The sequence below is a fragment of the Silurus meridionalis genome, chromosome 1, assembly GCF_014805685.1.
Source record: "Silurus meridionalis isolate SWU-2019-XX chromosome 1, ASM1480568v1, whole genome shotgun sequence".
Taxonomy (NCBI): Eukaryota; Metazoa; Chordata; class Actinopteri; order Siluriformes; family Siluridae; genus Silurus; species Silurus meridionalis.
Genome location: NC_060884.1, coordinates 15,521,525 through 15,544,001, shown reverse-complemented (window position 1 = coordinate 15,544,001; position 22,477 = coordinate 15,521,525). Strand labels below are relative to the sequence as shown.

General features: G+C 36.6%; 2 protein-coding genes across 3 annotated transcripts in view; both read left to right on the top strand.

The window, feature by feature from the left end:
• kif5ab (kinesin family member 5A, b) overlaps positions 1–3,666 on the top strand; it is a 45,559-nt gene extending 41,893 nt beyond the window's left edge. Inside the window, exons 25-28 of the mRNA XM_046856854.1 lie at positions 1,931–2,081; positions 2,191–2,261; positions 2,369–2,396; positions 2,508–3,666. Coding sequence (XP_046712810.1) covers positions 1,931–2,081; positions 2,191–2,261; positions 2,369–2,396; positions 2,508–2,619 — 362 coding nt within the window. The 3' untranslated portion in view covers positions 2,620–3,666. The remainder of the gene's footprint in view (positions 1–1,930; positions 2,082–2,190; positions 2,262–2,368; positions 2,397–2,507) is intronic.
• Positions 3,667–7,408: 3,742 nt separating this feature from the next.
• Positions 7,409–22,259, top strand: soat2 (sterol O-acyltransferase 2). Of its 2 annotated transcripts, XM_046877358.1 has the most exons (16): positions 7,426–7,604; positions 9,427–9,580; positions 9,722–9,768; positions 10,419–10,567; positions 10,648–10,698; positions 10,786–10,893; positions 11,004–11,286; positions 12,436–12,511; positions 12,918–13,002; positions 13,114–13,159; positions 13,277–13,406; positions 16,868–16,965; positions 18,023–18,121; positions 18,248–18,383; positions 21,406–21,551; positions 21,875–22,259. In XM_046877358.1, the coding sequence occupies exons 2-16, from the start codon at positions 9,481–9,483 to the stop codon at positions 21,929–21,931; spliced, it is 1,611 nt and encodes a 536-aa protein (XP_046733314.1). In that variant the 5' UTR covers positions 7,426–7,604; positions 9,427–9,480; the 3' UTR covers positions 21,932–22,259. The 2 variants fall into 2 exon arrangements, with proteins under 2 accessions (XP_046732615.1, XP_046733314.1); XM_046876659.1 differs by lacking the exons at positions 21,406–21,551; positions 21,875–22,259 and having other exon boundaries at positions 7,409–7,475; positions 18,248–18,556.
• Positions 22,260–22,477: the final 218 nt, after the last annotated feature.

Here is a 22,477-nt window from a genome sequence, read left to right as displayed (position 1 = left end):
GATAGTCTGATCATACACATTTACTAATTATATGACGTAAAAACAACTGTCATTTCATTCAAACAGTGTGTTAATAACCGTGCAGATGTCTACAATAATAATACTAGTCTTTGAACAATAAGTTAAGTGACAACATATATTTTTGCCCAAAACTCAATATATTATGCATTGGCAAAAAGTTTGTGTACACCTGACCAATCAAACTCGTAAGTGCTTGTTGAACATGCCATTCCAGATTATAGTTCACCTCCTCTTGCTTGAATAGTCTCTACACTTCTGTGAAGTCTTTCTATTAGATTTTAGAGTGCGGCTGAGGGAATCCTGTGCCTATTTAGGAGCAAAAACATTAGTGTTATGATGATTGTTGTTGTTCCAGGTCATCCCAAAATTGTTCAGTGAGGTCAGAGCTAGAGCTAGTGCAGGCCACTAGAAATCTTCGTCTACAACCTTGACAAATCATGTCTTCATGGAGCTCGCTTTTAGGGGCAACTTCATGCTGGAACAAATTTGTGCTGCATAGTTCAAATGAATAGTGAATTGTAAAGCGCTATATATATATATATATATATATATATATATATATATATATATATATATATATATATATATATAGGAGGCACACAGGAAAGACTTCATGATGGGTAAAAGCAAAGAACTCTCTCAAGATCTTCGTAATCTTATCGTTGAAAAGCATTTTGATGGGAATAGTTATAGGCGCATTTCCAGAAGGCTGAATGTTCCTGTGAGCACTGTGGGGGCCATTATCTGGAAATGGAAAGAGCATCAGTTCACCATAAACCGGCCACGATCAGGTGCTCCACGTAAGATCCCTGTCCGAGGAGTCCAAAGAATAATCAGGAGAGTTCACCAAGAGCCAAGAACCACTCGGGCAGAACTTCAGGAAGACCTTGCATCAGCAGGTACTGTTGTTTCAATGAAAACTATAAGCAATGCACTGAACCGCCATGGCATCCATGCACGCTCTCCACGCAAGACTTCATTGCTGATCAAAAAGCATGGTTAAAGTTAGCGAAAGAGCATTTGGAGAAGCCTGTGGATTATTGGGAGACTATAGTATGGTCAGATGAAAGCAAAATTGAACTTTTTATCTACACACCATGTTTGGAGAAGAAATGGCACTGCCCACCACCCCAAGAACACCATACCAACAGTTAAGTTTGGGGGCGGAAGCATCATGGTTTGGGGCTGCTTTTCAGCAAGGGGTACTGGCAGACTTCATATTATTGAAGGCAGGATGAATGGAGAAATGTACTGGGACATTCTGGATAAAAATCTGCTACCATCTACCAGAAAGCTGAAAATGAAAAGAGGGTGGACATTTCAGCAAGACAATGATCCCAAACACAAGGCCAAATAAACAATGAAGTGGTTTCAAAGAAAGAAAATCAAGTTGCTTGAATGGCCCAGTCAATCACCTGACCTAACTCCCATAGAAAATCTATGGAGAGAACTGAAGATCAAAGTTCATAATAGAGGACCAAGAAACCTTCAAGATTTAAAGACCATTTGTGTGGAAAAATGGGACAGAATCACTCCTGAGCAATGCAGACGACTGGTCTTTCCATACAAGAGGCATCTAGAAGCTGTAATCGCCAACAAAGGCTTTTTATTATTATTAAATAAAGTGTGTTCAATACTTATTCCCTGTGTTATTTCACTTCATTTATTATGACTCAACTTGTATACTTAAATGTTCTGATTTCTTTGTATGAATTCAATATTTGGCTTGATGGCTACATCTGGTGGAAATTGTGTGTCAATAGCCCACTTAGAAAGCCCCTTAATAATAAAAATGCTGATGTGTCAAATACTTATTTTCCCCGCTGTATATAAAGTGTATGTATGCATGCATGTATGTAAGCGCATGGTTAATATTATTGTTAACATGTTACATATTTTCTTTTCTCAGCCAAACCTGTTCGGCCAGGGCACTACCCTGCATACTCCTCTATCAATCACATGTTTGTGCATAATAATGATCCAAGAATTGCATTCAGCAACTTATTGTTTCAGAGAGACATTCATCCCCACAATAAGTCTAAATCAAACTGTATGGACAAGTGAGTTATGCAAATGTTTTACATATTGTTTTATATACTGTATATACATGCGTGTGCGCACACACACACACACACCTTGTCAGTGTAAATAATGTGTATGTATGTACAGAGCTCCTGAGGACCAACACCGCAAAGCAAATGAGTTACCAAGCTGCACGCACAAGCTCAACACTCTAAATGGTAAACATCTATGTTTTAAACTGCAGATCCTGAATCTGATTACAGCTTTTGTATCTTACATGGTACTGTTGTAAATTTCAGATTAACATGTTGGTATTTATCCACAGGGAATACCACAGACATCAATGACAACAGGTAGGTCTTAATAATTTACTTAAATAAATCACTGTTTATATACACAAAACCTGTTAAAACGTTTTTGAACCTTACTGTTCTTTTCTGGCTCTTTAATGGTTCCTGCTATAGTGTGCCTCTCAGTGACTGTTCAGTGTGTAGCAATGATGGCCAGTGCAGCCCTCCTCCTGTCCAGATCAAACAGCAACAACAGGTTATCCAACAGGAGCAAGCAACCAGCTAATCGCCTAGAAAACATACTGCACAAAGTACAAAAAACATACCAGAAGCACAGAGTACACAGATATAGAGCTGAAATGAAGCTCTTAGCTGAGCTAGATAATATTCCATATAATAATAATTATTGTAAAATTCTTGCATATGTTAACATATGCATATGTTATATTTGATTGCCTTGAGCGCATCAAGAAAATGAATGATTGTCTCGATCATAGAAAACATGTTGCAGTCTCTTTCTATATGCATGCATGTTTCCTGCAAAATGTTTCACCGAAAAAAAGCCACTGCATTTCTATATTCTGGATATACAAATAAACTCAACCAGCAGATGGTGCTGGGTTTTTTTTTTTTTTTTCGGGAAGATGAACGTTTGCTAAATTCAGTACATGCAAATACTGTATGCGAATCCTAAAATGAGATGACGACAGTATAATTGTTATAGTTATATAGAGATCAAAAGTCATGAAGGTACCATAAACAATGAAGATCAGGCTGTAGTTGTTACTTACATTTGCTCAGTTAAAAAAAAAATACATTACGTATGGCCCTTATGTGTACCTTTCTGTTTGCTTGTCACTTTGGCTCTCTCCTAATCAGCCAGTTAGGATGAGAGAACGAGGAAGGTCAGAAAATCTAACTCTACACCCAGGTAATAAAGATGTAAAGAAGAAGAATCACGTTTATAAACCACCAGAGCATAGAGAAATTTATATTTTTCTCACTTTACTAAGCTCAGACAAGTCTATTTATTCAACTTTAACTTAACCTAAACTGATACATAAGCAAGAAATTTGACTGTACTTTTTAAAACACAAAATTTTGTTTTTTAACTGACAGATTTCCTGAAGTGTTGAACTTCACACTGTTTTCAGGGGAAACTAATGTAATTCTGAATGTGCATGCTCTTAAATTACATGTATTTTGCTAACTTATTCTATATTTTTTGTGTTTTTCTTGTGAGTAATATATAGTGCATGCTGCACTACATGCATCTGTAGCATATAAGGTGGCCCTACTCAGGAAAATGTCAATAAACAAATACATCTCTACACGTTATGCCTATTTTATTTGGCGTGATTTTAAATAATTTTTATTGCACTAGGATGAATCAATGAACCACATGTATGAATAACAGAACAATGCTCTGTGTCTAAATGTGAGTTCTTTTGCTACCTGAACAAGTCTCACCAATTCATTAAAATATATAATGTAGGTATATTAACCCAGCCATTAGGGAGGCACAAGCCAGCGCACTCGTAGCGCCGGTCCCAAGCCCGGGTAAATGGGGAGGGTTGCGTTAGGAAGGGCATTCAGCATAAAACGTGCCAAATCAAATATGCGGATCACAAATGAGAATTTCATACCGGATCGGTCGAGGCCCGGGTTAACAACGACCGCCACAGGTATCGTTAGCCGACAGGGTACCGGTTGAAATTAGGCTACTGTTGGCCGAAGGAGAGGAGGAAGACGTCTACAGAGATGGCAGGAAAAGGAGCAGTGTAGAGGTAGCTAATATAATAGAGCGGAGAAAGGTAGATATGTTGTGTGTTCAGGAGACCAAGTGGAAAGAGTGTAATGCCAGGAACATTGGAGGTGGGTTTAAACTGTTCTATAATGGTGTGGATAGAAAGAAAAATGGTGTAGGGGTGATTCTGAAGGAAGAGTACAGTAAGAGTGTAGTGGAGGTGAAGAGAGTTTCTGATAGGGTGATGAACGTGAAGCTGGAAGTTGAAGGGATGATGATAAATGTCATCAGTGCCTATGCTCCACAAGTTGGCTGTGAGATGGAGGAGAAGGTAAGATTCTGGAGTGAATTAGATGAAGTGGTAGATGGTGTACCTAGGAAAGAACGATTGGTGATTGGGGCAGACTTTAATGGGCATGTTGGTGAAGGGAACAGAGGTGATGAGGAGGTGATGGGTAGGTATGGCCTTAAGGAGAGGAATGTAGAAGGGCAGATGGTGGTAGATTTTGCTAAAAGGATGGAAAGGGCAGTGGTAAACACTTATTTTAAGAAGAAGGAGGATCATAGGGTGACGTATAAGAGTGGAGGAAGGTGCACACAGGTGGACTATGTTCTATGCAGGAGATGCAACCTGAAGAATTTTGGAGACTGTAAGGTGTTGGCAGGGGACAGTGTAGCTAGACAGCATCGGATTGTGGTCTGTAGGATAGTTTTAGAGGCGAAGAAGAAAAGGAGTGTAAAGCCTGAAAGAAGAATAAGATGGTGGAAGCTGAAGGAGGAAGAGTGTAGTGTGAGGTTCAGGGAAGAGGTCAGACAGGGGCTCGGTGGTGGTGAAGAGGTGGTGGGTGATTGGGAAACTACTGCAGGAGTGATGAGGGAGGCAGCTAGCAAAGTACTTGGTGTGACATCTGGAAATAGAAAGGAAGACAAGGAGACGTGGTGGTGGAATAAGAAAGTGCAGGAGAGCATAAGGAGAGAGGTTGGCAAAACAGAAGTGGGATAGACAGAGTGTTGAGAAAAGTAGGCAGGAGCACAAGGAGATAAGGCAGCAAGGTAAAGAGGGATGTAGCGAAAGCCAAGGAAAAGGCATATAAGGAGCTGTATGAGAGGTTGGACACTAAGGAAGAAGAAAAGGATTTATACCTGATTGGCCAGGCAGAGAGACCGAGCTGGGAAGGATGTACTGCAAGTTAGAGCAGTAAAGGATGGAGAGGGAAATGTGTTGACTAGTGGGGAGAGTGTGTTGAGAAGGTGGAGGGAGTATTTTGAGCAGCTGATGAATGAGGAAAATCAGAGAGAGAGAAGGTTGGATGATGTGAAGTTGGTAAAGCAGGATGTAGATAGGATTAGTAAGGAGGAAGTGAGAGCAGCGATTAAGAGGATGAAGAGTGGAAAGTCGGTTGGACCAGATGACATACCTGTAGAAGCATGGAGATGGTAAGGAGAGATGGCAGTGGATTTTTAGCCAGATTGTTTAACAAGATTCTGGAAGGTGAGAAGATGCCTGAGGAATGGAGAAGGAGTGTGCTGGTACCAATCTTTAAGCATAAGGGAGATGTGCAGACCTGCAGTAACGTCAGGGGAATTAAGTTGATCAGTCACAACATGAAGTTATGGGAAAGAGTAGTGGAAGCCAGGCTGAGAGAAGAGGTGACCATCTGTGAGCAACAGTATGGTTTCATGCCGAGGAAGAGCACCACAGATGCCTTATTTGCTTTGAGGATGTTGATGGAGAAGTATAGAGAAGGTCAGAAGGAATTGCATTGTGTATTTGTGGATTTAAAGAAAGTTTGACAAGGTGCCAAGAGAGGAGTTGTGGTATTGTATGAGGAAGTCAGGTGTGTCAGAGAAGTATGTGAGGGTGGTGCAGGACATGTATGAGGACAGTGTGACAGCAGTGAAGTGTGCAGTAGGAACGACAGACTGGTTCAGGGTGAGGGTTGGACTACATCAAGGATCGGCCCTGAGCCCTTTTCTGTTTGCAGTGGTGATGGACAGGTTGGCGGACGAGGTCAGACAGGAGTCTCCTTGGACAATGATGTTTGCGGATGATATTGTGATTTGTGGTGAGAGTAGTGAGCAGGTTGAGAAGAGCCTGGAGAGGTGGAGATATGCGCTGGGGAGAAGGGGAATGAAAGTCAGTAGGAGTAAGACAGAGTACATGTGTGTGAATGAGAGGGAGGGCAGTGGAGTGCGGTTGCAGGGAGAAGAGGTGGAGAAGGTGGAGGAGTTCAGGTACCTGGGGTCAACAGTGCAAAGTAATGGAGAGTGTGTTAGAGAAGTAAAGAAAAGAGTGCAGGCAGGGTGGAGTGGTCGGAGAAGAGTGACAGGAGTGATTTGTGATAGTAGGGTATCTGCAAGAATAAAAGGGAAAGTTTATAGGACTGTGGTGAGACCTGCGATGTTGTATGGATTAGAGACAGTGACATTGAGTAGAAGACAGGAGGTGGAGCTGGAGGTAGCAGAGCTGAAGATGTTGAGGTTTTCGTTGGGAGTGACGAGGATGGACAAGATTAGAAATTAGTTTATTAGAGGGACAGCGCATGTAGGATGTTTTGGTGACAAGGTGAGGAAGGCGAGATTGAGATGGTTTGGACATGTGCAGAGGAGGGACTTCAATTATATTGGTAAAAGAGTGCTGAGGATGGAGCCACCAGGTAGGAGGAAAAGAGGAAGGCCAAGGAGGATGTTCATGAATGTGGTGAGGGAAGACATGCAGGTAGTTGGTGTGAAAGAGGCAGATGTAGAGGACAGTGTGGTATGGAGATGGATGATCCGCTGTGGCGACCCCTAATGGGAGCAGCCGAAAGAAGAAGAAGAAGATATAATGTAGGTATATTATACAGTTGTTACTATTATTAGAACTGTTATTGTTAGTATTAATAATTTCTTTTATCACTATTCACAAGATTTTTGAAAAAATCTCTGCTAGAGCAAAATAGCTAAATAGATATTGGCCTATTAAAGTTGCCATAAAGAGAGACAGACTGACTCTAAAGTCCAACCTTCTTCTAAACCTAATAAGTTTAAACCTCAACAAACAGGACTGTTATGACTGAGTTGTTCTAACGTTGGAAGACAATGTTCCTAACAAAGAGCACATTCATATGCAGCCTATGCATTGCTCCCTTTAATAGAGAGTCAGATAATTCTAGATAATATAATCAAGCCCTTGATTTCATAAGGCCTTGATTCATTTTGAATGCTGGATAAGAGAGAACAGGAAAATAAAACAAGCTTTTTTTCGGATTGTGAGGATATTGCATGAAGCAAAGGTTAGTAAAATAGGGCTGGGCTCCCAAACAGATCAATAAGAGGGAACATGAAACACGCTGAGAGAGAAGTGACAGCAGCTGAGCCATAGTGTGGACCTGGGACGCTGGACAAAGTTCAGGGTAGGGAGTTAAAAAGACAGACTTCTGTCACACCTGTATATACACATACACACAAACACACACAATATTATACTGGTGCTTGGAGGGAATAATTTTGAAGGTTTGACCAAAACAAGAGTCATGTAAAAGGTGAGTTTGTGTCTCTTTTTAAACTGCTTAGATTTTACAGGTAATAAAAAAATATATGATTTTTTAAAATTACAATCCAGCAAACCAAAACATGATTTTTGTATATGGCAACTGAATTGCAATGGTAATAAAGGAGAAACAGAGGTAAAATGAAAGATTAAGCCCAATTAATAAGTAATACATTTTTATGTAGTTTTGAGCAAACACATTACAATACAATTTTCTCCCACAAAATGCTGCTTTTTTCCACATTAATAGTGATCATGAAAAATGTAAATAACAATAATAAATACAGTTATTACATGACCTCTTTTCACTAAATTGTTTTAAAGATTTAAAGATGCATATGTGATAAATGTGACAAAAGTGAGCCTGAAAATTTAATTTTTTTGCACTGCGCATTTAAAACTTTTGAATCTACCCAAAATAATGAGCACCAATTCCCTAGCAAGGTAAATATACAAGGTTCTTTTATGCATTTATGTGATAATAGTGAATAATTGATAGAGTTATAAATAAGGAAGATAAACTATCATGAGGTCAAAAGTCTAAATATATACTATATGACTGAAAGCATTTGGACATCCAACCATTATGCTCATGTGAGCATTTTTGACATCCTATTCCTGATACGGTTGAAGATTTGATTTTCTGGCTTACCAAACACTTTTTAAAGTGTGATTTTGGGGGTTTGTGTTCATTCACCCTCAAGCGCAACAGTGATTTCAGGCAATGGTGTTGGGGAAGAAATCCTGGGGTGCAGTCAGTGTCCCAGTTCATCCCAAAAACGTGTTTAGTGGGAGTGAAGTCAAAGCTCTGTGTGGGCCACTTGAGTGCTTTCACTTTAAACTTGGCAAAACATGTCTCCAGTGACAAGGACATTGTCATGCTTAAATAGGTTTGGACCTCCAGCAATGAGAAATTGCTTCAGCATATAAAGAAATCAAAGGCAATTCTCACAGCTCAATGGTTCCCGGCTGGATTCCTGAGCTGTGGGTTTTTTTGTGTTGTTTTGCTGTTTCCTCCAAGATTTCCAGTTTCATTACACAGTTTAAAAACATGCAGAAAAGGTAGATTAGGTGGTTATGTTAAATTTTCTGTAGGTTTGAATGACTAGGATAATGTGTTCCTCTTAATGAATAAATAAATGAATGAATACATAGCAGGTTTTACATTGTATTGATACCTAGTTGTTGTTTTTTTTTAGGAAATTAAATTGAAATGTTTTATCATCTAAGAATCATTATCACACTGCTGTTGTTTAAAATCTTAACATTTTATTTTAAATAAATGGGCATCACATGCAATAACAAAAACGCTCATAGTTCAAGTAATAGCTCAAGCAATAATAATTAGATTAGTCTATTAAAAATACATTATGTGGAATATCGCAAAATACATCTCAGACATCCCCATCAAGACAGCCAGATCACAGACTGAAAAAGGTAAGGGCACGTTACACTGTCAGTGTTCTTTCTCTTTATCTGTCGGTTCAATATACTGTGGTGTCTCAGGCGCACATTGAATCAGAACATATCTATTTGTTATCTGGACTAAAGCAATGTACACAAGCAATGCACTTTCGAGCTTAAACTAATACTAAACATTGTTTACATTAACTGATAACCTACTCTCAGTGACTGGGGACAATGCCTCAGAATAACACAACAGGTAACTAGAGGTCAATATAAATATTAATGAATATAGAATACACACACGCTTAGATAGACTTCACAGGAAAGCTTTTATGTTTCTGTTCACTCTTTGTATAATGGGAATTAAACCATATTTAAATTAACAAGCCTTTTCTCTTTTACCCCAGATGCAATTCAAGTCAAGCTAACTACAGCTAAATCATCCTGCAACTGGAACAAACATGGCAACCAGCAAAACTAACAGTAAGGTGGTGCATCGTGCTAATGGACAGGAATCTCATAGTAATTCTTCTTCCACAGAGAACCGACCTGTCAGACAGGGTGGGTTTGAATCCATCACATCTTTCAATTCAATAAAAACATAAAATATAAATTATTTTAAAATATACTAAAATATTATTATGGTGAGTGATTTAAAGTGCATTGGATAGCCAGTGAGCAGAAAGCTGTTTATGTTTGCAGATGCCAAAAATACTGAGGATATGCTGCAGTGGACAATGCATGTAGAGGTAAAAGAACTTGTTGGAGTTATGGAATGTCAACTATTATACATTTCTGGGCAAATATTTTGCTTATTTATATATTGTAAATGTCCCATTAGGGTGAATAAAGTATCTATCTATCTATCTATCTATCTATCTATCTATCTATCTATCTATCTATCTATCTATCTATCTATCTATCTATCTATCTATCTATCTATCTATCTATCTATCTATCTATCTATCTATCTATCTATCTATCTATCTATCTATCTATCTATCTATCTATCATCTATTCATATTTGCAAATTATTGTTCATACAATTAGCAATTCATTGTTGTTCAGTTCAGTGTTGATGATCTTTAAACAGGTGATTAGATGAGTAGTTGAACAATTTCGTTAAATCCAGACGTGTGTTCTCTCCAAACTGTTCAATGCAGCAAAAGTAAATGAGCAAATGGTCCACATCAAGTCTCAAGTCTGCATGTGTTTAATTAATACTAATTTTCTGTCAATGATTTGTTGTTAAGAGCATTTAAAGCTTAATATTTTGTGGTTTTGGGCTTTGCCCATTTCCCCAGGAGTGTACAACATTACAGGTCATGCTGCCTCTTATCTGCTTTAAAAGCAATCTGTCTTTGTAACACATGCTGATAAAACACTCTTCCTTCAACAGCGGATAAAAACTGAGGTCATCAAGCATGCAAAAGCTCAGATAAGTGAAATGTTGGACAAAGTGCTTACAGACTCATTGCAATCATTATCCCAAAGCACACATTCCAATGCAGTGGAGAATGCTCAACAGACTGATGGAAATGCTAGGAGGTAAAATAGTCAAATATCACTATATTTTCCAGTTCTTTGCAGTAATATACACTTCAGTCTTGCAATCTTTATGATTTCAGACATAGAATACAGGATGGAAAGGTGTTTGTGGCCAGACAGTCCATGCTTGAGTAAGGATGAAGAGAAGATTTTATTGTCTGTAATGAAGTTTATATTTATATGTAAGTGTTCTACAGGCTTTTTTTCTTTTTCTCTAGTGAGCTGTTTGAGATCAGTCACATCCAGACAATTTATCACATGTTCATTGCTGCTCTATTGCTCTTCATCATCAGCACATTAGCAGTGGATTTCATTGACCAGGGCAGGTGTGTTTGCCATTTCTATTCTACACCTCTCTGGTCCAAAAAGTCATAACAGATGAACCAACTCTGCCACATACTGCTCTTGACATGTTTTTTTGTTTTCCTTATTTCAGGCTGGTTCTAGAATTTGACTTATTCTTTTATGCCTTTGGTCAGCTGGGAACTGTCATTTGGGCCTGGTTTATCATGTTCATTTACACTCTTCTTGGACCATACCATATTCTTAACCAGTGGAGTGAACTGTACAGTCAATACCAGTGGAAGATGTTAGTGTCAGTAGCAACAGCTGTGGTGCTGTTGGGAGCTCAGATGAGTGTTCTGGGGTATTTTCCTGTGTATGTCGTCCTGCACTACCAGTTGCCCCCAGCATCACGCTTCATCATCATCCTTGAACAGGTATTGTGAGAATATATTACAAAAATATAAGAAATTATAATAGTGTACCAAGCACCATAAAATAGTCACAATTGAAATGCTCAGAGACAGGAGTCTAATAATCGTACATTGACATTCTTAGTTTAATTGTGTGTATACCCGATTTACTGTTAATAACAAAGTTGAACATTGTCCATTTTACTTCACCACAGGTAACACAATCACTTACAATAAATGTAACCAAAGTGTTGGACAAAGAAAACGGTACAATACAGCTTATGCAAATAATGCAATTTCATCCATGGCTGATCTAATCAGCAAAGAAGAGGCCAAAGGCCAGAAGGAGAGCATATTGTAAAGAGAATCAAGTAGATTACAATGGGGTTTGTAAATGTGAACAGACAGAGATATAGAGAAACTGCTGTAAAGAAACCAAACTTAAACTAGAGAGAATTGATAATAAAGTATGTCATCATGCAGTGAAAAGCAAAGATAACTGAGATAAGCAATGAGTAATGAGATAAGTATAAGATAATGCTTCAATCACAGCAGCACTTAGGAGGTCTTTAAAGGTTCTTCACTTTGACAGGAATTATTATTTCACTGCTAGGATATACCTATAGATTATCAGATATGCTGTCATGTATATAGTCCGCTCTGAAACTATTGTTCAAATTCAATGATAAAACGTCAGTAGAAATTGGTTATGACATGATTATTCCACTGTCCTGGAGTTTCAGATCATGAGCAGGTCCCTTCTTTTTTCACACTTTGGATTTCTATGCTGCTTTAAAAACTTTTGTGTTTCATCTCTTATTTGTCATTTGAATTTTTGAAGTCTTCAGTGACATGTTCATGGGCCTGAACAAAAACTGGATATTTAGAGCTATTAATTGTTAAACAATCAATCTAACAGGTCACACTTGGCCAACAAGAAACACATCAGTCACTTTTTTCCAATATTTTGAACAGCTTAATAATGGCTGGGTTCAAACAAATGACATCAATTTCTATTATGCATTTTAAAAAAAATATTGCAATCCCAATGTCTTATTTGTTTTGGGCCGTTTTGTCTAATTATGGCGTGATACCAAGTTGGAATCATATTCAACACAGTTTATTTTTATGGAACTTGTATAAAACCTGAGCTAATTATCCAATTCATGCCAGATACGATTCCTGATGAAAAGCTACTCCTTTATGCGGGAGACGGTGGTGGCAGTCCTTAGAGACAAATCAAAAAAAGGTAATTGTACTTTGATGGTTTACAGAATATGTGCTTTAGATGTTTTAGTGTTTTGTGAGTCCTGCAGAACTAATTTGGATTACATTGTTTCAATAGACAGTATGGCACAATGGGTCACTTGCTCATGTCTTCATAGGATTCTTCCCAAAAACCTCCACATCTACTTAGTTCAATTGTTTACTTTAAATTACTTTAAAAAGTGTATATGTGTTCATGGTGTCCAGCACTGACATCCTATACAAAGAGACCCTGACTAGCGGTTACTGAAGATAAATCAAATTTTGAATGTATACGTTACCAATATAATATTTCAGAACAATTAAAAATATATAAGTTTTAAAATGACTGCCTGGTGATTAAACTGTGATGATTTTTAGGTATTTTTCATTTTGTATGTGTGTTCCAGGTGAAGCTGCCAGATTTCCGACTCTTTCCAGTTATCTATATTTCCTGTTTTGCCCCACTCTTATCTACAGGGAGTCATACCCTCGGTAAATAACCTTCATTTTGTAATCACTAGAACAAACTTGTTCTCAAAGACAACTAATGGTGTATATCAAAAACAAAATAATTGTGTTTAACATTGGGATATTTATTCTCAGAAATCCTTATATTAGATGGAACTATGTGAGGAGGAACTTTGCAATGGTAACCGAGTTTCAGATGTTAATCATATTACTCCTATGATATTAATGTTGTAATCTATTCAAACTTCTGATATTTTATAATATGTATGATCCTTGTGAATTATTCATGCTGCTGTAGATTTTGGGAAGTCTGTTCTACCTCTACTTTATCCTGGTCCGTCTGGTTATTCCTGTGTATATGAATGAGAGCAATCAGCCTTTCAGTCGACGCACTTTGGTTCTGGCTGTGTTTCACTCAACTTTACCAGGTACCTAGGACAGATTCACACACACACACACACACACACACACACACACACACACACACACACACACACACACACACCCTCCTCAAACATTTACACATTATGCTGAATTATAACCTAGAGTTGAACTTGCTTGTTGGTTGCATAAGTATTCAATTATCTGGGTTAATACTGGGTAGAACCACCATTGTTTGCAGTAACAGCTGCAAGTCTTCTGGGATATGTCTCTATCAGTTTTGCTTATCTTGATATCTTCATACTTTTGCCCATCCTTCTTGACAAAATTGCCCAAGGTATGTCAGAGGTTACAGCAACAGAAATAAATACTTATGCACTTACAAATTACGTTAAATAAATTTTGCATGCTGTCAGAGATGGCAAAAGTACACACATGCAAGTTTTAAAAGACTCTGGTAAAAGTTAAAGTACTGACTAAAATTTTTTACTCAAGTTAAATAAAAAACCTTCCTTTCGGCTTCGCCCATTAGGGGTTGCCACATCCGCATGTTCGATTTGGCACGTTTTTACGCTGGATGCCCTTCCTAACGCAACCCTCCCCATTTATCCGGGCTTGAGACCGGCACTAAGAGTGCACTGTCTTGTGCTACCCTAATGGCTGGAATTTTTTACTCAAGTTAAAGTAAAGAAAACTGGGCTCCGACATGTACTGAAGTAAAAAAGTGGTCATTACTACTACTTGTTTTAGTGTCACACTGGTAACTGGACCACACATCATATTAACATATTAATACAAATGAATAAAAAATGTCGTTATCTAATAAATGTATCCAGGCTGAACATCCACCATATAGAACACGAGCAGAGAAAAGATGATGATGATCAGTTGATCAGGAATGTTTCTGTTCTCAGTCATGTTTAGATTGCTGACTCCCCCTGTCTCATTCACGTCAGCCTCATATTTCTTGTTGCCTTCTGCCTTACACATTGTTAGCTTTGAAAGCTAGCGTACATCTGTAGTGTGTGAGAGCCAGGAAAGTTACACCAGTGATAGATTAAAAAAGCTGCACAATGACAAAAAATAGGTTGATGAAAAATGGCGAACAATGAAAAGAAAAAATATTGATATTTTACCAAATAGATTACAACTAAAGTAATGAGCCTGGTTTAAAAATGTAAGAAGGAGAAAGTACAGATATTTGTGTAAAAATATGTACGGTATTTTTCGGACTATAAGCCGCTACTTTTTTCCCACGTTTTGAACCCCGCGGCTAATTTATGGATTTTTCCTGGGTTTTTCCGGGTTTCACAAACTTCAAGCCAAAAAACTGAGCGACATAACATTAGACCAATGAAATTTCCGAACGGAAACAAAAAAACGCACCTCACCTGTGTTCTGAGCTGCATGGCATCAGGAGAAAAAACTTCCACCGGTGGCGCACGACGATGCCAAAAGATAAACTCCTCAGAGAAATACAGTACAGGTACCTTGACCTACGAGTTTAATTCGTTCCATGGACGAGCTCGTATCTCAATTTGCTCGCACATCAAATCAGTTTTCCATATTGAAAATACTTAAAATTGCATTATCCGTTCCAACCTTCAAAATGACACCCCGTTTTTATGTTTCATGTAAATGTAAATAGTTGTCAGAAAAAATAAATAGTTAAGTACTGATACCAGAAAAACCTGAAAAAGTATTTGTACTTCATTACTTCCCATCTCTGCAAACTATACAGATTCCACTGCTATATGATTGAGCAAAACTATAGGAAGTGACAGTAAATAACACTTTATATTATACATTTACATTTTATACATTTCTTGATTTTTTTCCAGGCTTGTACTGTAGATTCTTTCAGTCATTATTTGTTTTGTCAGTTCTCTCTTGTCTCCACTTTAGCAGGTGAAAAGCATACACAATGGTATTAAGATCTGGTGATTGACTTGGCAAGCCTAAAAACTTCCACTTTCCCACAAATGAAGTCTTTTGTTGTTTTGACAGTGTGTTTTGGCTTATTGTGTTGCTGCATGATGAAATTCATTCCAATTAGGTGCTGTTAAATGGCAGATAGAATATTTCTGCAGACTTCTAAATTCAGTCTGCTTCTACCATCATAAGTTACATCATCAATAAAGAATAATAAGCCTGTTCCAGAAGTAGCCATGCAAGCCCAAACCATAACAATATCTTGACTGTGCTTGACCGTATTTTTTGGATCATGAGCAGATTCTTTCTTTCTCCACACTTTGGCCTTTATATCACATTGGTAGAGGTTAATCTTACTATCATAACTTTGAATTCAATTTAATTCATTTTTATTTATATAGCACTTTTAACAATGGACATTGTCTCAAAGCAGCTTTACACAGATAATGTGCTAAGAAAGAATGAATAAGATGTTCTTTAAAAGTATAAGTTTTTCCCTAATGAGCAAGCCAGTGGTGACTGTAGCAAGGAAAATCTCCCTGAGATGGCATAAGAAAGAAACCCTGAGAAGGACCAAATTAAAGAGGGAATCAATCCTCATCTGGTATCACCGAATGTCCATTTATTACAGCTTAATGATGTTGAGGTGTGTAGTGATGGTGACATTAAATACAACTCTGCATTTCTTTTTTAATTCCCATCCGACCATCTAAATCTTACATCTGATGATCTTTGCATTTTGTGGTATAACCTCTATATTTAGACTCTTGAGGTCTAAACTCTTTGAATAGTGGATTATGATCCCTTCACCCCTGTCCTGACTGGGTTTTTCTTTGCAACTCTCAATTTTTTTCTAGCGATTAATGTTGTTGTCCTTGGTCAATCTGTTCAGTGGATGTTTAATATTAAAATCCCAAATGTCTTCACTAAGTGAAAAAAACAAAAACAAAATAAAAACACCTTGCTGTTCCAATACTTTTGGAGGGGACTATAGCTGTGCAATTTGCTTTTAATTTGAGGTAACAATGAAATATTGAATGTAGCTTAACTTTATGATGATAAATAATACTAAATAATTTGCATAAAAAAATGCTTTCTTCTAAACAGTTATTAATATTTACAGAAAGAAGTGTTATAAAGAGCTGGACATATTCCAAAACTGAAATACAGAAATTACACTGGGGAACTAATGTCATATTTATTGCTATATAATTGTCAATAAATTGCATAGTTACCCCATATATGACAATATACATTATTTATGGTCGGTAAAAGCACACTCCAACACACATACGTGCACACATTGAAGCGGGTAGAGGTAGACAATTCAAACTCTTCAGACGTGATGTGAGGTATATAACTGTTGCACAAGATATTGAGCAAAATAGGTCTGTACATGTTTTTGTGTATGTGTTTCTGAAAGCTTGTCCAAAGTTCTATAACACAGTTTCATAAACTCACAGAACCTATAACAAAAAAATCTAAAATACTTATTTCTGTATATTGTTTAATGCAACTTTATGCTTATTCATATTGCTTTTTAAAGTACATGTATGTGCTTGTTTATCTCTGTCAGGTATGCTGATGCTCCTACTAGGCTTTTTTGCTTTTCTGCACTGTTGGCTCAATGCCTTTGCTGAGATGCTCCGCTTTGCTGATCGGATGTTTTACAAAGTGAGAAATCTCATCCACCAAAAACTTTATTACATATATATATATATATATATATATATATATATATATATATATATATATATATATACAGTACAGACAAAGTTTGACACACCTTCTCATTCAAAGAGTTTTCTTTATTTTCATGACTATGAAAATTGTAGAGTCACTGAAGGCATCAAAACCATGAATTAACACATGTGGAATTATATACATAACAAAAGTGTGAAACAACTGAAAATATGTCATATTGTAGGTTCTTCAAAGTAGCCACCTTTTGCTTAGATTACTGCTTTGCACACTCTTGGCATTCTCTTGATGCCTACTTTGAAGAACCTACAATATGACATATTTTCAGTTCACTTTTTTGTTATGTATATAATTCCACGTGTTAATTCATAGTTTTGATGCCTTCAGTGTGACTCTACAATTTTCATAGTCATGGAAATAAAGAAAACTCTCTGAATGAGAAGGTGTGTCCAAACTTTTGGTCTGTACTGTATATATAATATATATACTTTTGGTCTGTACTGTATCTGTGTCTGAATTCCGAGAAGATCCAAAAAAAATAGAACCTCAAGGTTTCAAGGTTTCAACCAGCAGCTTTAAAAAAAAAGAATACATAAATATACATTATGAATTAAATATAATGCATAAATAAACAATATGCACTTAACATAAATATAATTTTTTTGTTCTATTCACCTTTTTTTTTTGCCTTTGATATTTTTTTGCAATTATGGCATCAGGTAAGGAGTCAGTGTAACAAATGCATCAGTAAATGCATTTAAATAGATATCTAAAACCTTGCCAGTGAAGTGTATGCTGTAAAGTGGGTTTCATAGAATAAGATTACACAGTAGTAAAGAATTTCATCATGTGGTTGGTTTCCCCAAGCTGCAACACATTATTATTATAATTATTATTATTGTTATTAAAATTATTATATTAGTATATATATATATATATATATATATATATATATATATATATATATATATATATATATATATAAAATGAAAACATTAAATACAATATCTCATCTCTTTCTTATGATTAGGACTGGTGGAACTCCACCTCCTTCGCTAATTATTACCGCACCTGGAACATTGTGGTGCATGACTGGCTCTATTATTATGCCTACCGGGATTTCCTCTGGGTAAGACAGTGTATATCCTCATTTTACCTATAATTATCTCAACATACATAGTGTCTGTACAAGACTCTAACTGAAACACTAAATTCTGCTAATCTCGATCATCCCTTTCTCTCATCTTCTTCTCAGTTATCAGGCCATCGTCTCCGTTCACTAGCCACCCTGTCTGTGTTTGCAGTTTCAGCTTTTGTTCATGAATATGCTTTTACAATGGGCTTTGGCTTTTTTTACCCTGTGATGTTTTGTCTTTTCGCAATTATTGGAGGTAAGAAAGAAAAACACAAAGTACCTTGCTAATATGCATGCTTCTTCCTGGGATGATATAAATTTTTTTTGTAAAAGAGATTAAAACATGTTTTGTGGAAATCCTGCTTTAAATACATTTATTTGCACTTTAAATGCATGTTTTTTATGTACAGTATCTCAAAAAAGTAAGTACACCCCTCACATTTCAGCAACAATTTTATTATAGCTTCTTGAGGAACAATACTCTAGAAATGAAACTTTTAGAGTAGTCAGTGTGCAGCTTGTATCACAGTACAGTTTTACTGTCTTTTAAAAACTCAACATACAGCCATTATTGTCTAAATAACTGGTAACAAAAGTTAGTACACCCTAAGTAATAACAGCTGTACATCATGAAACCTATTCATCATGTTCATGTTTTTGTCTGATTGACAGGACCCTACAAATCTCTGTATCTTGCAGCTCAAATTTAGTTATTTGAGATCAATTCTCTCATACTGACCACTGTGTGTTTAACATGTCACCTCATGGCAAAGAAAACTCTGAATGAGAAGGTGTGTCCAAACTTTTGGTCTGTACTGTATATATAATATATATACTTTTGGTCTGTACTGTATCTGTGTCTGAATTCCGAGAAGATCCAAAAAAAATAGAACCTCAAGGTTTCAAGGTTTCAACCAGCAGCTTTAAAAAAAAAGAATACATAAATATACATTATGAATTAAATATAATGCATAAATAAACAATATGCACTTAACATAAATATAATTTTTTTGTTCTATTCACCTTTTTTTTTTGCCTTTGATATTTTTTTGCAATTATGGCATCAGGTAAGGAGTCAGTGTAACAAATGCATCAGTAAATGCATTTAAATAGATATCTAAAACCTTGCCAGTGAAGTGTATGCTGTAAAGTGGGTTTCATAGAATAAGATTACACAGTAGTAAAGAATTTCATCATGTGGTTGGTTTCCCCAAGCTGCAACACATTATTATTATAATTATTATTATTGTTATTAAAAATTATTATATTAGTATAAAAAAAGTATATATATATATATATATATATATATATATATATATATATATATATATATATATATATATATATATATATATATAAAATGAAAACATTAAATACAATATCTCATCTCTTTCTTATGATTAGGACTGGTGGAACTCCACCTCCTTCGCTAATTATTACCGCACCTGGAACATTGTGGTGCATGACTGGCTCTATTATTATGCCTACCGATTTCCTCTGGGTAAGACAGTGTATATCCTCATTTTACCTATAATTATCTCAACATACATAGTGTCTGTACAAGACTCTAACTGAAACACTAAATTCTGCTAATCTCGATCATCCCTTTCTCTCATCTTCTTCTCAGTTATCAGGCCATCGTCTCCGTTCACTAGCCACCCTGTCTGTGTTTGCAGTTTCAGCTTTTGTTCATGAATATGCTTTTACAATGGGCTTTGGCTTTTTTTACCCTGTGATGTTTTGTCTTTTCGCAATTATTGGAGGTAAGAAAGAAAAACACAAAGTACCTTGCTAATATGCATGCTTCTTCCTGGGATGATATAAATTTTTTTTGTAAAAGAGATTAAAACATGTTTTGTGGAAATCCTGCTTTAAATACATTTATTTGCACTTTAAATGCATGTTTTTTATGTACAGTATCTCAAAAAAGTAAGTACACCCCTCACATTTCAGCAACAATTTTATTATAGCTTCTTGAGGAACAATACTCTAGAAATGAAACTTTTAGAGTAGTCAGTGTGCAGCTTGTATCACAGTACAGTTTTACTGTCTTTTAAAAACTCAACATACAGCCATTATTGTCTAAATAACTGGTAACAAAAGTTAGTACACCCTAAGTAATAACAGCTGTACATCATGAAACCTATTCATCATGTTCATGTTTTTGTCTGATTGACAGGACCCTACAAATCTCTGTATCTTGCAGCTCAAATTTAGTTATTTGAGATCAATTCTCTCATACTGACCACTGTGTGTTTAACATGTCACCTCATGGCAAAGAACTCTCTGAAAATTTGAGAATTAGAATTGTTGCTCTCTGCAAAGAAGGCCTAGTCTTTCAGTGCTACCAGCATTGCTTTAGAGGGTGCAGAAGCAGAAGTTCTGCTTGTCAGTGCTCAGACCATATGCCTCACACTGCAACAAGTCGGTTCGTCCCAGAATAAAGCATCTTTTGAAGTTGGCTCACAAGAAAGCTCGCATACAGTTTGCAAAAGACAACTTGTCCAAGAGCATAAATAACTGGAACCATGTCCTGTGGTCTTTAAGTACTAAGATAAACTTGTTTGGCTCAGATGGTTTCTACAGTCAAGCATGGTAGTGGTAGCTTTATGTTTTGGGGCTGCATGAGAGCTGCTCGCACTGTGGAGCTGTGGTTCATTGAGGGAAACATGGATTTCAATATGCGCTGTGACATTCTGAAGCAGAACATGACCCCTCCCTTCAGAAAATGGACTAAAAGGCATGAAAACGACCCCAAATTCACCCCCAAGATGACAACTGCCTTGCTGAAGGTGAAGCTGATGGAGTGGCCAAGTATGTCTTCGAACCTGAACCTTATTGAGCACCTGTGAGGCATCCTCAAATGGAAGGTAGAGAAGTGTCATGTGTCTAACATCCAGCAGCTCTGTGGTGTCTTTATGGAGTGGAAAAGGATCCCAGGAACCTCCTGTGCAGCTCTGGTGAATTTAATGCCCAGGAGGATTAAGGCAGTGCTAGATAACAATGGTGCTCACAAAAAATATTGATACTTTGGACACAGTTTTGACATGTTCAGTTAGCGTTTTGGCACTTTCCCATTTGTTGGCAGCTATTGAGATAATAATAGCTAATATATATATATATATATATATATATATATATATATATATATATATATATATATATATATAGTATATTCAGAAGATATACTAAAATGGTTGCTGAAATGTACTTACATTTTTTGTGAGATACTATATATGTATATTGTTAGAAATACAAACATGTTTCTATTATCACAGTATTGTTCAACTTCACCCTCAATGACAAGCGCAAGGGTCCTATGTGGAATATTATTATGTGGACATGTCTGTTCATTGGCCAAGGTGTGCAGGTGTGCTTATACTGCCTGGAATGGTATGCTCAGATTCACTGTCCACGTTCTGGGGTAAGAGATATAAAACCATTACATGACTTTACTATTTACAAAGAATAGCAGATATTGGATCATATTAACATGGTTCATAGCTGTTGTAATAAATGTTGTGAAACTTTAAAATTTGCAGTCAATAGGAGGAGACTCTAACTAAAATGTATAGTAGCAACAGTACTGCTATGGCCACCTGATGGTGCTGGAGGAGCAAATTAAATCTGAAAGCTTTCATACAGTACTAATATCTCATTCATTCTTTGTGTGTGTGTGTGTGTGTGTGTGTGTGTGTGTGTGTGTGTGTGTGTGTGTGTGTGTGCACGCTTATTTCCTACATACAGACTGGGTTCTGGGAGTTGGTGACACCAAAATCCTGGACATGTAATTATAAGGGATAACATCTAATGCAGTCTAATGCTGGTACAGTCTCATGCCACAGTGTTGTCTCCTATGATGACTGCAACAAATCTAGGCTTAATAAAAGGCAATATCATCATCATCATCATCATCATCATCATCATCATCATCATCATCATCATCTTCAATCATTATCATCATCATCATCATTAGTTTTGTGGACACTAACCCATCAAACTCATATCTGGGCCGTTTCTAAACTGTTGCTCAAATCACAAATATTATTTACTCTTATGCATGTATTTCTTTTCGACTGTATATTATTGTGCTGTGTAGCTCTTGTTCATATAATTAAATGGTCAACACAGATTTTATAAAACCTGCTTTTATTTACTGACATTGAAATGATTACTGCTCATATAAAAAAAGCTAATGTATTTGTTCTGTTCTCTGAAACAACACTTATAGTAAACTTATTAGTTTTCACATTTTTTATATATAATTTACCCAGTAAAATTCCATATCTCGTCAGTGTCGCAAAATTTCAGTACTGGTTCAGTCTTTGCTCCACATTTGATTCCATTGCT